Source organism: Phaseolus vulgaris, chromosome 8, assembly GCF_000499845.2.
Source record: "Phaseolus vulgaris cultivar G19833 chromosome 8, P. vulgaris v2.0, whole genome shotgun sequence".
Taxonomy (NCBI): Eukaryota; Viridiplantae; Streptophyta; class Magnoliopsida; order Fabales; family Fabaceae; genus Phaseolus; species Phaseolus vulgaris.
The window spans coordinates 19,785,295-19,800,651 of NC_023752.2; the positions used below are offsets into that span (position 1 = coordinate 19,785,295).

Here is a 15,357-nt window from a genome sequence, read left to right on the forward strand (position 1 = left end):
AAGAATGCAGGGGCTACCTACCAATGGCTAATGGATAAGGTACTAGCACCCATATTGGGACGGAAGGTACAAGCGTATGTGGATGACATGGTGGTTACCACCCAGCAAAGGGAACAACACGCAACCGACTTGGAGGAGTTATTCACTACTATAGCAAAATACAGGTTAAAGTTGAACCCGGAGAAGTGCGTGTTTGGAGTAGAAGCGGGGAAATTCCTAGGTTTCTTGCTCACTGAGCGAGGGATCGAGGCGAACCCCGAGAAGTGTGCTTCCATAATAAATATGAGAAGCTCGATCTCGGTGAAAGAAGTACAACAGTTGACAGGACGTATGGTCGCTCTGTCCAGGTTCGTATCAGCAGGGGGTGACAAGGGTCACCCTTATTTCCAGTTCTTGAGAAGAAACAATAGGTTCGTATGGACACGTGAATGTCAGGAGGCTTTCGAAAATTTGAAGAAGTACCTAGCCAACCCTCCGGTATTGTGCAAACTCGAGCTTGGTACCCTGCTTTGCTTGTATTTCGCGGTTATAGAAAGGGCAATCAACTCGGTCCTGTTACAGGAGTAGGACTAGGTACAAAGACCAATCTATTTCGTCAGTAAGGTGTTGCAGGGACCCGAAGTAAGATACCAGGCCTTGGAAAAAGCGGCCTTAGCAGTAGTATTTTCAACACGAAGCCTCCGTCATTATTTTCAAAGTTTCACCATCATGGTAATGACAGAGCTTCCGATCCGCAAAGTCTTACAGAAACCAGATGTCGCAGGAAGAATGACACAGTGGGCGGTAGAATTATCTGAGTTTGACATACACTATGAACCCATGGGCCCCATTAAGGGCCAGATTTATGCCGACTTCGTAGTGGAACTCTCCTCAACAGCCACCCATCAAGAAGGGGCAGATTTCAAGTGGGTACTCTCGGTAGATGGTTCGTCAAACCAACAAGGTAGTGGAACAGGTGTCATTTTGGAAGGCCCGGGTGGGCTGCTAATCGAACAGGCCCTCCGTTTCGCTTTCAAAGCCAGTAACAACCAAACAGAGTATGAGGCCTTGATCGCAGGAATGTTGCTAGCAAAAGAAATGGGAGCGAAGGGATTGCTGGCAAAATGCAATTCGTTGTTAGTTACGGGACAGGTCATGGGGGAGTACCAAGCTAAAGATCCCCAGATGGCCGCATACTTGGAATACATCCAAGTGCTGAAAGAATCGTTCGATGTGTTCGAGTTAGTCCATGTACCCAGAGAGCAAAGTGCCCGAGCTGACTTGCTTGCTAAACTCGCCAGTTCGGGCAAGGGGGCCGACAGAGGACAGTGATTAAGGAAACCCTGAAGACACCTCGAACGATCACGGACAAAATGGCAAAGATCCAGCACGTCGACACCTCCGAAGGGATGAGGAGGAGTCATCGATCGTTGACACAGGAGACGGTGAAAACGCCTATAATAAGCAGGTATCCGGTTGCTGGATTGGTAATGCCACAGGTTCACCAGATCGAAGAAGGGGAAACTTGGATGACGCCTTACCAATGTTACTTGGCCGACGAAATACTCCCACTAGATCCCGCAGAAGCCCGGAAAGTGAAGAAAAATTCAAGTAAGTACACCCTAATCAATGGAAAGTTATTCAGGCACGAGTTCACCCATCCCATACTGGTATGTGTGGACGGTGAACAATGCACACGCATCATGGCAGAACTACACGAAGGAGTATGCGGTAGCCACATCGGCAACCGATCTCTCTCGTCGAAAGCCCTCCGTGCAGGTTATTACTGGCCAACCATGAGGGAAGACTGCACAAGATACGCCCAACGATGCAAGCAGTGCCAACAACATGTAGATTGGCACAACGCGCCCCCAGAAGAGTTGAGATCAATATACAGCCCATGGTCATTCCATACGTGGGGAATCAATATTCTGGGGCCTTTTCCTTTGGCAATAAGGCAGATGAAATACCTCGTGGTTACCTTCCTTATTGCTACACCATGCATGTTCTAGCTGGGGGAACCTTGCCACCAGCGAATGTCCACTCTGGGAATCCTGTCGCTGATGGGCAAGCTGTTCCCTTCAGCCTACTCAACCCCCATGCCCCATGCTAGCGCAACAATCATCTCGTTGGACTTACACGCTTGGACTTACTCTTCTGAGTTCCCAGCAGCCTTAACTAAGTCTGTTGGGAAATCCGGCGACGTGCTTCTTGCGGCGACGTCAGGTCACCCGGTCGCCAATTGTCTAACACGTCGATGTTATACAATCTCAGCGACAACCAATCCTGTACGTTGTAGCATGCCGCTTCCGCGAGCAGCGACTACACTAGCTTCTAAACCACTCGCCCTTCTCTAGCCACGTGCTCTGCTAAGCACGCCTCACGTAGTCACGTGGTAGACACGTCATCACACCCGATGACCTGGTCAGTACACAAGCCCCCCAGTCTCGAGCTGCGACTTGTTCAGCGAGAAGACTAAAGAGGTTTAAATCCGGCGGCCTTCGTGGCTTTGCGCGTTGGCGCTCGTACTGTTCACTGACTTGACACTTCACCAACTCCTTCGATCATTCGACACGTGGATTCATCAACGGCCATTATTCATTGTCGTTTGCGCTTCTCGCAACGTTCGAAACTCTTAAACACTTCACGCCATTTCACTATTTCATTATCTTCTACCTCTCTTCAGACTCTCGAAACGCTCCAGCAAACGCTTCGATTCCCCCAACCACCATCTTTCTGAATACTCTTCTGATCATCCGAAGGTAACCTTTTTATCACTTCTACTGATATTTGCTGCATTTTAATCGGTTTGCATCATCCATTAACTGTCTGGAGCATACGTTGTGGGATGTTTTCTCTTTTCTGCGTTTAGGGTTTCTGAACCTTTTCTCTGTGAGCCCCCCTTATTCTTCCATCTCCTTCTCTTTTGTCGAGTCTCTCTATTTACGAACTCTCATATCTTCCCTTTTCGTCTTCTTGCAGCTTCTTCGATGGCTCGTTCAAAAATCACACCAAACCCTCCTCCATCTCCTCGCGACCCTCCGACGAAAACCCGTAGGGCAAACCCTTCCTCTTCCCGCGACCCCCCAAGGGATCCTAACGTCCCTTCCGACCGAGTCGCGAGACCCGCGTCCTCTCGACCTAGCCAACCACAACCAAACCCACCACAACCCAGCGCGATGGTGAGGCCTCTTCCAGACTACAAATGACTATACCCGTGGGCTTTCGCAACCCTGCTAGGTGAAACTTCATCCATTAACTCTGATCGCGATATCCTTCGTCTCAAGAAAGGTGATCCGGATCACCTCTCTTTCAGCAAAGAGCACGATGACAAAGTATCTGTGCGCCCTTATCCTCCCGGTGAGCCCATCTGCACCGATAATGAGGGGAGCGACGACGCCCCTTTCTGCTTTGTCTATACCACTATGTTCAAGAAGGTCAAGCTTCGGTTTCCCTTCACACGCTTTGAGAGGGAGCTCCTGACCGAGCTCGACATAGCCCCCGCCCAGCTTCATCCCAACAGCTGGGCGTTCGTCCAGGCTTACCAAATTATCTGCACGCACTTGGGACATCCGGCCTTGGTGGATGTGTTCCTCTACTTGTTCGAGGCGAAGAACCCGGGCGATCGTCTGTGGGTTAGCCTCAATGGGGTCGCTGGGAGGTCCATTCTCTCCATCTTCCAGCAATCCCATAAGGACTGGAAAGGGAAGTTCGTGCGTGTTTGCTGTAGCGACCAAGACCCTTCCCTTCTCGACAGGTTCCCCTTGTATTGGGTGAACAAGGGGAAGAAGGAGTCGAGCTTCAGGAAGGCCAGGGGGCCAGAAAAAATGGGAGAGCTCGACAAGGACTTGTGCGGTTTCTGGAAAAGAGCCGCCTCCTCCAACGTGATTCTGCCCACTTCCTCCATCATCGCCTACGAGTTTCTCGAAGGCCAGCTAGACGTTCACATAGGTTTGTCCTTAAGCCCTTGAGTTCCCTTAGCTTACACTTGCATCGCCCTGTCTTTACTTTGATGTTGCTACTCTGACTTGTGTGTGGTTTTAACTTTCCCCATGCATTGTCTTATATTGCTTATCTTTCTGTGCATTGTTAACTACTGAATTCTTGTGTTGGTTGGTAACTTTGGGTCACTAATGCAGATATGATGCTGGGGAAGGATAGGATGGCTGAGCTACGCGCCATAGCCAAGCCCCACAAACTTGCGGCGGGCTCCCAAACGGTCCCAAACTCTGTCGCGGAGATCGCCGCTGCCCAAGGCCAATCTCCGCCAGTGGGTCCACCCGCAGCTACTGCTCTTCCAGGCCCCCAGCGCAAGAAACTACCCCTCAAGAAGGCTAAGAGGAAAGCCCCCAGGGTAGTGTCAGACGAAGAGGCGGACGAAAGCACCGAGGACGGGCTAGTCTGCAAGAGGAAGAGGGGGGCTGTGATCGAGCCGCCAGCAATTGAGAGCGCCGCCCCAAACTATATCGAGAACCCCCCAGCGCCTCCACGTCATTCGAGTCCGCTGGGGATGTTCTTGCTTCTAACGCCTCAGTTGCTGAAGCTGTTCCTGAGCAACTTGCTGATACGCAAGCCTCTTCCCAAGTCGCCGAAGAACTTCCTGCCTCACCACCACGCCTCCAAGCTCCCCCCGCCATCCAACCTTGTGAGGGTGGTGGTGAGCACCAACCTCCGCCTCCTCCAGCAACCTCAAGCCTCCCAGCCCCTCTTCAAGAGGCCTTGAAGTCCTTCACCGTGCGCCTAAGTGCCATGGTTGACGATTGTCTTCCCCAAATTATCGGCGAAGGGCTAACGGATTCCTTGGAGAAGTTCGAACTTCATAACCGGGTCCATCAGGAGGTGGCGAGCACCGCGAAAGCCAAAGCCGAGAAGACCAAGTGCGACATGATGATGCAAGGCCTCGAGTTTTCGCGGGTCGAAAACACTCTCAAGGACGAGCTTCAAAGCGTGCGCAAGGACAACAAACAACTGCCCAAGAAACCTCACGACAAACTCCAAGACGCCGTCGAGCTGGAGAACAGGATCGTCCCTCTGAGGGAGAAAATCGCCACGCTGGAGGAGGCAAAGAAAACCGACGCCCAAAGGATGGCCAACTTGGAGAAGAGGTCAATCGAGAGGGAGACTCTTCTGGGTTAGGTCGAACAAGATCGGGATAAGGCAACCAAAGAGCTGAGCGAAATGGCCACCGAGCTTGCTCGAGTTCGCGAGGAGAACATCGGATTCAAGAAGAAAGCCGACGAACTTGAACTTGAAGTCACCCGGGTTCGCGAAGAGAACAACGGGTTCAAGGCAAAGATTGACGACCTTCAGCTTGAGGCTGCCCAAGTTCTCACTTCGGGCTTTGGAGTAGCTTTGGAGTAGTTTGCCTGTAAATTTCCTGACCCTGACCTTTCGGAGCTTTCGGTGTACAATGAAGTGGTGGACGACAAGATCGTACCCCCAATTGACTTATCGCCTTGAAACTTCTTGTATTTAATTTTGACTTGTATGTAATAACTTTTATTCTGCTCAAACGGTTCGATATTCATGTGTACGCGTATATATATATATATATATATAGTCTTCTAATTTATCTGTCGTGCAATCGACTGGTTTAACTGGATGGGTTTTTCCCAACTCAATGTACTTTGTACCAACCGGTACTTAACCCTCTGCAAACCACCTTAGCTTAAACAGACGGTTAATTCGAAACAATAACGTTTAATACGAAATCACTTACACGGCAAAGAGGGCTTAGGTCGATCTTAGTATCTGAAACCTCTCTCGCCCGATCAACCAAGGGCCAAAGGCGTTTCTACATCGTCGCCAGAACTTCGCTAGTGCGGCCCTCGCCATGCGATTCTCTTTCTATTTCGATCTCAAACCATGGGCTTCTGGCGACGTCATCTTCCTTTTAACTGAGGGCGTCCCCTGCGGGACCACCTCCGGATTTCATCTTTGCTCATCTAGGGGGAGAGCTGTCTTTCGGATCTCTCTCTACCTTCCCCGAGTCTTTACCCTGAGATAACTTACATCATTGTTCCCCCATCTGGGGGTAGAGCCGCCTTTCGGATCCTTCTCTACCTCCCTGGGTTTTAGAAAAACGATTTAGGTGGTGAGGTGCCCTCTGTGGACCTTCCCTAACCACCCTTTACCTCCAATTTAACTGGTCTTACTAGGTCAATATTGGTGTCTCTCTCAAGGGGGAAAAGAGTTCTTCTCCAACCCTCCTTTCCCATCTTGAGATTGTTAACAACCCTGACTTTTCAGTTTCATCTTGCCTGAACTCACTCGAGGGTGAGAAGGACTTTCCCTGATGCCTCAACTTGCCCAGGGGTTACATCTCCTCCTCCCCCGGATGCACTGAGGGCTTTCAACTTGCCTCAATTCGCTCACGCAAAGAGGTCTTGTGATCTGTTCTTGCCTGTGCTCGCTCAGGGCGAGGAGGACTTTAATCTTTTCTCGCCTACACTCGCTAAAAGCGAGGAGGTCTTTTAAATCTCTTTCTCGCCTTCGCTCGCTCGAGGCGAGGAGGTCTTTTAAATCTCTTTCTCGCCTACGCTCGCTCAAGGTGAGGAGGTCTTTTAAATTCTCTTTCTCGCCGAGAGGAAATTTAATACTTGTGCCTCCGATCGCCGGGAGGCGGTGAGGACTTAAAAAACTTTATTCCCGTGCCTCCGATCGCCATATGGCGATGAGGACTTAAAACTTAAACTTGCCCCTCCGATCGCCGGGTGGCGATGAGGGTTTTAAATTTCATGTTTCGAAAATTTTGTACTGGATGCATGCGGTTTGGAATTACCATTTATTTTTATTTTTTTTAAAACTACACAAGGGCGATAAAGTATCTCCCCACAAACTTGGCAAACAGACAGCATGCAAACTTAATAGCTGAGAAAATTTGATAAACTTCGAAACCTTCTTTACTAGGTGGCCTCATTAAAACCCTCCTTAGGGAAAAAGAGTGCCCCCTTGAAAAATTGTTTAAACTGATACATATTAAACTGTTGGAGTTAATTGCTACTTACAATGCCTTAACTGTAGTAAAACTTGAGATGGGTGGCGTTCCAAGTGCGAGGAATCGCCCCTCCCTCCAGCGTCTCCAAGCGGTAGGCGTCATTCCCGAGTGCTTCGGTTATTCTGAACGGTCCTGTCCACTTGGGTGACAGTTTGTTTTCCATCTCGTACTGGTGGGCCTTCCTCATCACCAGGTTGCCATCTCTGAATTGCCTCGGCTTTATCTTGGAGTTGTACTTACGCTCAACTCTTCTCTTTACTGCCTCAACCTTCACCTGCGCTTCCTCCCTGACTTCGTCCAGCAAATCCAAATTCATTCTCCTTTCTTCGTTCGAGTCTTCCGCCACGAAGTTCTGGAATCTCGACGAGCTTTCCTGGATTTCAACTGGAATCATCGCATCACATCCATACACTAAGCTAAACGGGGTTTCGTGGGATCCCGATTGCTCAGTGGTATGATATGCCCATACTATGCGGGGAACTTCCTCAGCCCAAGACCCCTTGGCCTTTTCCAACCTCCTCTTCAATCCTCTCAGCAGAACCCGGTTAGCGGACTCCACTTGCCCATTCGTTTGCGGGTGTTCCACGGAAACAAACACCTGTTGTGTCCCGATGTCCTCGCACAGCTTCTTCAACAGGTGGCTTGCGAACTGAGTCCCATTGTCTGATGCTAGACGCTTGGGCACGCCAAAACGACACACAATATTCTTCCACACGAAACTCTGGATTTTGTGTGCGGTGATCTGGGCTACTGGTTCTGCCTCAATCCATTTTGTGAAGTACTCGATCGCCACAACCAAATACTTCATTTGCCTGATCGCCAACAGGAAGGGCCCCAGAATGTCGATTCCCCACGTGTGGAATGGCCAGGGGCTGTAGATTGACTTTAACTCTTTTGGGGGCGCCTTGTGCCAGTCGGTGTGCTGCTGGCATTGCTTGCAACGCTGGGCATATCTCTTGCAATCTTCCCTCATTGTGGGCCAGTAATAACCTGCACGGACAGTTCTTGTCGCCAGAGATCGACCTCCAATGTGGCTCCCACAAATCCCTTCATGGATCTCGGCCATAATTCTCGTGCACTTCTCTCCGTGTACATATACAAGAAGAGGATGTGTAAATCTGAACCTGTACAGCTCGCCATCAATGAGGGTAAACTTGCTGGAGCTTTTCTTCATCTTTCTGGCTTCTGTTAAATCCATTGGGAGCACGCCATCTGCCAAGTAGCGCTGGTATGGCGTTATCCACGTATCTGGCTCGTGGATAGCGCAAACTTGCATCGTTCTTACCTCTTTCGCTGGGTGCGCCCTGACCCTTGGCGTCCTCAAGGTCTCCTGCGTTAGAGATCTATGGCCCCTTGTTGTCCTTTCCGTCGATTTACAAACATAAAGGACCTGGTGATCTGCGACAAAAGCCCGAGGAGTCTTCAAAGTTTCTTGAATAACGGTCCTCTGTCTGCCCCCCTTGCCCGAACTGGCAAGCTTGGCTAGCAAGTCAGCTCGGGCATTCTGCTCTCTCGGCACGTGTACCACTTCAAACAAAGTGAAAGATCTCCTTAGCTCTTGCACGTACTCCAGGTAGGCTGCCATCTGCGGGTCCTTGGCTTGGAACTCGCCAGTTACCTGTCCAGTGACCAACAGTGAATCGCTCTTGGCCATCAGCACCTTCGCCCCCATCTCCTTCGCCAACAGGATACCGGCGATCAAGGCCTCATACTCTGCTTTATTGTTGCTTGCTTTGAAAGCAAACCTCAGTGATTGCTCTATCAACACACCGTTGGGTCCCTCCAAAATAACCCCAGCCCCGCTGCCCAACTGGTTAGACGACCCATCCACCGAGAGTACCCAACGAAAATCATCCTTGGCGTTTTGCGCTGTTTCGGAAGACAGCTCGACCACGAAATCAGCGAAGATTTGCCCCTTGATCGATCCCCGAGGCTCGTACTTGATGTCGAACTCCGGCAGCTCCACCGCCCACTTCACTATTCTTCCAGCTACATCCGGTTTCTTCAAAACCTTCTGGATGGGCAAGTCAGTCATTACCAACACCGTAAAGCTCTGGAAGTAATGGTGCAGCCTCCTTGCAGAAAATACAGCCGTTAACGCCGCCTTTTCTAAGGCCTGATACCTCACTTCTGGGCCTTGCAGCACCTTGCTAACAAAATAGATGGGTTTTTGGACCTGATCTTGATCCTGGACGAGCACTGCGCTTATTGCCCTCTCAGTTATGGGAAAATACAACCTGAGTGGCGTTGCTGCTTGGGGTTTGCATAGAAATGGTGGGCTCGCCAAATATTCTTTGAGCTTTATGAAGGCCTCCTCATACTCCTTCGTCCAGACAAACCTGTTGTTCCTCTTCAAGCACTGGAAGTATGGGTGGCCCTTCTCTCCACTAGCCGATACGAATCGGTACAGGGCGGCCATCCGCCCCGTGAGCTGTTGCACCTCCTTCACAGTGGCGGGGCTCCTCATCGCCAAAATGGCGGCACATTTCTCGGGGTTAGCCTCGATTCCCCTCTCCGACAGGAGAAATCCCAGAAATTTCCCTGCCTCCACACCAAAAACACACTTCTCATGATTTAGTTTCAGCTTGTACCTGGCGATGGTAACGAACAACTCTTCTAAATCGGCGACGTGCTTGCCTTTTTCCAGGGACGTCACGACCATGTCGTCAACGTATGCCTGCACATTCCTCCCGAGCATAGGTGCGGGCACCTTGTCCATTAGCCTTTGGTACGTGGCTCCCGTATTCTTCAGCCCGAAGGGCATCACCTTGTAGCAGTAGCATGACCTTTCCGTCATGAAGGCAGTCTTCTCTTCATCCATGGGGTACATTTTGATTTGGTTGTACCCTGAGAAGGCATCCAGAAAACTGAGTAGCTTGCACCCTGATGCACTGTCTACCAGGGCGTCTATACTCGGCAAAGGATAAGAATCCTTTGGACAGGCCTTATTCAGGTCTGTAAAGTCAACACACATCCGCCATTTTCCGCTACTCTTCTTGACCATAACGACATTGGCGAGCCATTCTGGATATTGGATCTCCCTGATGTGGCCTGCTGCGAGGAGTTTTTGTGTTTCGTCTTTGATCGCCTGCCTTTTTTCCTCGTTGAACTTTCTCCTTCTTTGGCGGATGGGCCTGACTTGGGTGTCCATTGCTAAGCGATGGCACAAGAAATCGGGGTCGATCCCCGGCATGTCTGAAGCAGACCACGCAAATGCATCCAGGTGTCTACTTATCACCTTGGCGATTTGGTCTTGCGTCTCGCTGTCTAACGTTCTCCCCAGCTTAAATGTCTTGCCGTTGATCTTCTTCTCAAGCCATTCCTCGATTGGTTGAGGCTTCTTTTCACTGGCGATCAGCGCCCTCGCAATACCTGCTTCCCTGGCGGTCTCCGAGCAGTTTCTCTCTCCCTCCATCCGAGCGGCGTTCTTGGACCTCACCTCTATATCTTCCATTGGCACATCGCCCTCGGCGGCCACCTCCAACGCCGTATCCGAAACTCGCCAGTCTTCCCGCGCAGGCTCCACGCCAGGGGGCGGCGTCGTGGTTACGTGACATATAGATCTCTTGTTCTTGAGGCTGTTCTCGTAGCACTTCTTCGCCTCCTTTTGGTCAGAACAGATGGTGATGATCAAACCCTCCATAGACGATAGTTTGACCTTCATGTGCCTTGTTGAAGGCACAGCTCCCGTTCTGTTGAGCGTTGGCCTTCCCAACAGTATGTTGTATGCCGACGGAGCGTTTACAACAAGATACCCAATCTTCTCCGTTCGTGAGGCCAAACCATCTGTGAAGGTCGTCCTCAACTCAATATACCCCCTTACCTCCACTTGATCGCCGGCGAAACCGTACAAGCAGCCCCCATATGGCCTCAGTTGATCGGGGGACAGTTGTAACTTTTCAAAAGTCGGCCAAAACATTACATCTGCCGAGCTTCCTTGGTCGACCAGCACCCGGTGGACAGTCCTTCCCGCCGTGACAAGCGAGATCACAATAGGGTCGTTGTCGTGAGGTACTACGTCCCTAAGGTCTCCTTTGGTGAATGTGATGTCCACGTCGGGTGAGTGGTCCTCAAAAACTTCCATTGATATCATCGACCTCGCGTACTTTTTGCGTTGAGATGCAGTGCACCCTCCACCTGAGAATCCACCAGCTATGGTGTGGATCTCACCGTGGACAGGCACCTCGTGCTGCTGTCCTTCATTGCCCGCCGGTTGGGAACCTGCTGACTGGCCCGCTTGCTTTTCCAGCAAGTAATCTTTCAAGAATCCACACTTGACCAACTCGGCGAGTTGGTAACCCAAAGCCAAACACGAGTTGATGGAGTGGCCAAAGCTCTTGTGGAACTCACACCACGTGTCTGGTTTTGGACCCAAAACCTTTTATGTCTTCTTCTCAGGCACTTTGAGCCTGGCAGCGATATTCGGGATTGCGATCAGATCAGCTAACCCCATCACGAACTCATACCTTGGTGGGCGATTAGTCTCTCTGGGCCGCCCCGGCCCCTTCTCCTTACTCTTCTTAGGGTCATAAGGATGACGCGTCCTCTTCCCTCTTCCCCACCGCCGCCTCCATTACTCTTTGCGGCTGGACCCTCGTCTGGGCGCGCGGCTTAGCTGGGGCCACGTTTCCCCTTTTCTCAGAGACTTTGCTTTCAGCAGCGATGTGAGCCACGGCACGTCGCCGGATTTCAGCGAATGTGGCGGGGTGACTCCTGATAAGCGACTCACTAAAGGGTCCGGGAAACACACCCTTCTTGAAGGCATGTACAAACATTTCCTCGTCTTTACCTGGCAAGCGCACTATCTGAGCTCCGAATCTATTTAGGAAATCCTTCAAGGACTCCCCTTGGTACTGTCTCACATCGAACAGGTCATAAGACACCAATGGTGGTGCCTTGTTCACTATATACTGCTCAACAAACATCTTGAAAAACTGTTGAAACGTGGTAATGTGGCCAGTAGGTAAACTGACAAACCAGTCCAACGCTGTTCCACTAAGAGTGCTCATGAACACCTTACAGTAAACTGCGTCCGACCCCCCCGAGAGCATCATCTTAGTGTGAAACGCCATGAGATGAGCCTCAAGGTCCTCCACCCCGGTGAAAGACGCCTTCACCGCCACTGTATTGGCGGGGACCACCAAGTCCATGATCTCTTAAGAAAATGGCATAGGAAAGCTACGCAGTGGGGACGGGGGCACGGATCTGTTCCCGACCACGCGCTCCTCCCGCTCTTGAATAGCTTTATGCAGCTCTTCGTTGATCCTGTTGAGCTCCTCATTTCTAGCTTGCGAGGCCACCAGCGCCTCGTGCATTCTTTCTTGTTCAGAACGTGATGCAACTACGTTCTCCTACAGCGTCCTCTTCATATCCATCACCTGCGTCATGGACACAACATCCTCATCTGTCGACGGTGCGACTGAACTAGATCACGTTGTCCTCATCCTTTCTCAGCAAACTCAACAGCTCAAAGAAACTCCAAACAAACGGTGAAAACTCCAGAAACCAACTGCGACAGCGAGCAGTCGAACAGAAAGCACCAAAACCTCAACAAACACGAACTATGGTTGGGAATCACCTTTTATACCGCCCCACGGTGGGCACCAGATGATCCTACCATTTGACTTAGCGCTAGAGCGTTGCCTCGTCACGAACCTCCTCACCAGCTTGACTCCACGTGCCCTTCAAGTCCACACCACAGAAAACCTCTCTGAGAACCTGAAAACACAAGGTGGCGCCTCTGCGGCCGGTGGCGCTCCGACGCTCTAGTCAGCAACAAGAACACCCAAAAACTTAGAGAAAATATGCTCTGTAGAACCGTACTAAAGGCACACAACCCTAGCAATGAGCCGTAATGAAAAACGTACCTCTGCAAATTCTGTTAAGTTTACCTTTATAGCTAGGTTTCTTCTCTCTCCAGGCCGTTATGCTTTTGGACGCGTGGCTCGCATCCAGCCCTGCACGTGTCGCCATCTGGGCTGGGATAGCAGGTAGCGCCCAGCCCTACACGTGTCATCATCTGAGCTAGGATAGCTTGAGCGTCATTTCTCTATTGCATCCAACCCTACACGTGTCATCATCTGAGTTAGGGCAACTTGAACGTTATTTCTATGTAGTAACCAGCCGCGCGGCTAAGTCCTCTACTCAAGGAGCACGCTAGCACGCAATATGCCCTAGGACACCACCTGAAAGGCGAGTATTGGGTGCAGCAAAATGCACCATCTCTATGACATCGCTTGTCGCTAGTGGTACCTTCCTTATTGCTACACCATGCATGTTCTAGCTGGGGGAACCTTGCCACCAGCGAATGTCCACTCTGGGAATCCTGTCGCTGATGGGCAAGCTGTTCCCTTCAGCCTACTCAACCCCCATGCCCCATGCTAGCGCAACAATCATCTCGTTGGGCTTACACGCTTGGACTTACTCTTCTAAGTTCCCAGCAGCCTTAACTAAGTCTGTTGGGAAATCCAGCGACGTGCTTCTTGCGGCGACGTCAGGTCACCCGGTCGCCAATCGCCTAACACGTCGATGTTATACAATCTTGGCGACAACCGATCATGTACGTTGTAGCGCGCCGCTTCCGCGAGCGGCGACTCCACTAGCTTCTGAACCACTCGCCCTTCTCTAGCCACGTGCTCTGCTAAGGACGCCTCACGTAGTCACGTGCTAGACACGTCATCACACCCGATGACCTGGTCGGTACAGTCATCTTGACGAAGAAAGCTAAAAAGAAAAGGGGAAGAAAGGCTTTAGGGGGAAAACAACGTAACTTAACCACACTAGAAAGCCCTAGGAAAACGAAAACCCAAAAAGTATGAGCAGAAAAATAAATGCACCGGAAATACGGGAATCACAAACAGACCCAGGCAGATGTAACCATGACGTAAATGATAAAAGCACAAACGGCGAGGTAATCGAAAAGTAAAAATCGTACCTTTCGTGAAAAGAATCCACAGGCCTAAACAGGGGAAAGGAGAAGAGAGTGTTTTTCGCGTAGAGAGTTAAGAGGAGGCTCGCGAAAATGAAAGTGATGAAACAGTAGGTAGAGCGTAAGGGTCAAGATGTTTGAACAGTGCGTGGGGAAGTTCAAGCGCCAACAAGTCCCAGCCATTGATCTTGACGAGTGTACGTAGATCACGCTGAAAATGATGGAACGTCGCTTTGGTGTACTATTGACACTCGATACCCAGTGACACGTAGGTCGCACAGCGAAATCGCTTAGTCTCTTTACTGGAACGAGTTATAGCTCGAGACTAGGGGCTTGTGTACCGACCGGTCCTTGGTGATTCACTCAGAGATTGACCTCAGATATCACACCCCGATGCTTGGTAATGGAAGGGGGGCCCAGACGCATACTCGGGAGTCGGTCAATCTTTAAGGTTGCTATCCTAAACCCGATGATGGAGATCGACATCGGACTTCACCAGTAGAAGGAGAAGATCGGACATCGACCATCAGGATAAAGTGAAAGGTCCCGTAAGGTGGGCCCTAGAATTTCATTAAGATAAATAGTTAAGACAAGAGATGTATAGGAAGCCTAAGGCACGAGGGATCCATGCATGCGGGATGTATGACGCATGAAGGCAGAACATCATGGATAATCCTAGGAGGCGTAAGGGCCCAATAGAATTAGGGTTTCCATGGAAGTTGCATGCATGGCACGTGGATACTTAGGGCACCCGCGAAACAGATGGCGCTAGATATTAGGTGCACCAAGTTGGGACCTAGGCGGCCATTCTGATTATTCGTTGCACTCCAGTTAAAGGAAGTTCATGTGCCAGATACGCTAAGATTACGCAATAGCGACATAGGGACACTTCCTAAGGAACCCTAGACAGTGGTAACATAACAAAGGTAAACCCTAGTTTCAATCTATATAAAGGGTGTTAAGAACCCTAGTAAGGTACGCAGCTTTTGAGACTAAAGCTATTTTATACACTTGATGTTCTTTGCCCTAATACTAACTTGAGCGTCGGAGTGCAAACGGCCACTAGGGTGCCGCTTTGTCTTTGCAGGTGAGAAGTTTAGGCATAATTCTCAGGGAAGGATACAAGAGCCAGAGCAACCGTTGAAGACGACTGGCGAGGCGAGTCAACCGGACAGAACATCCTTCACATTCAGATCTTATACCCTATGGGTTCTATTGAAAGTTAGAGTTAGTTTCCCTTATCTAAACTTCTATATTCCATTGAAAACTTCAACTCTAGCAGGGAAACTACTTAAAAATATAGGGACCTAAAACATGTTATCCAAACATCACCAAAATTCAGTATATGGTAAAACTAGTATAGAGTAACACTTACGCCATTGTCTCTATGAGGATTAATGGCTAAGTCCTAAGGAAAAACAGAGAATAAAAGATCTTTAGAGTATTAATGAAC

General features: G+C 50.2%; 2 protein-coding genes across 2 annotated transcripts; one reads left to right on the plus strand and one right to left on the minus strand.

Moving 5' to 3' along the window:
- The first annotated feature begins 708 nt into the window (after window positions 1–708).
- On the plus strand, window positions 709–1,311 carry LOC137824717 (uncharacterized). The gene has a single exon (XM_068630388.1). It carries the CDS (start codon window positions 709–711, stop codon window positions 1,309–1,311), a length of 603 nt encoding a protein of 200 aa, XP_068486489.1.
- A 10,191-nt stretch (window positions 1,312–11,502) lies between these two features.
- LOC137824718 (uncharacterized) lies at window positions 11,503–12,126 on the minus strand. Its single transcript, XM_068630389.1, has one exon. The coding sequence runs from the start codon at window positions 12,124–12,126 to the stop codon at window positions 11,503–11,505; it is 624 nt and encodes a 207-aa protein (XP_068486490.1).
- Between the last annotated feature and the right edge of the window lie 3,231 nt (window positions 12,127–15,357).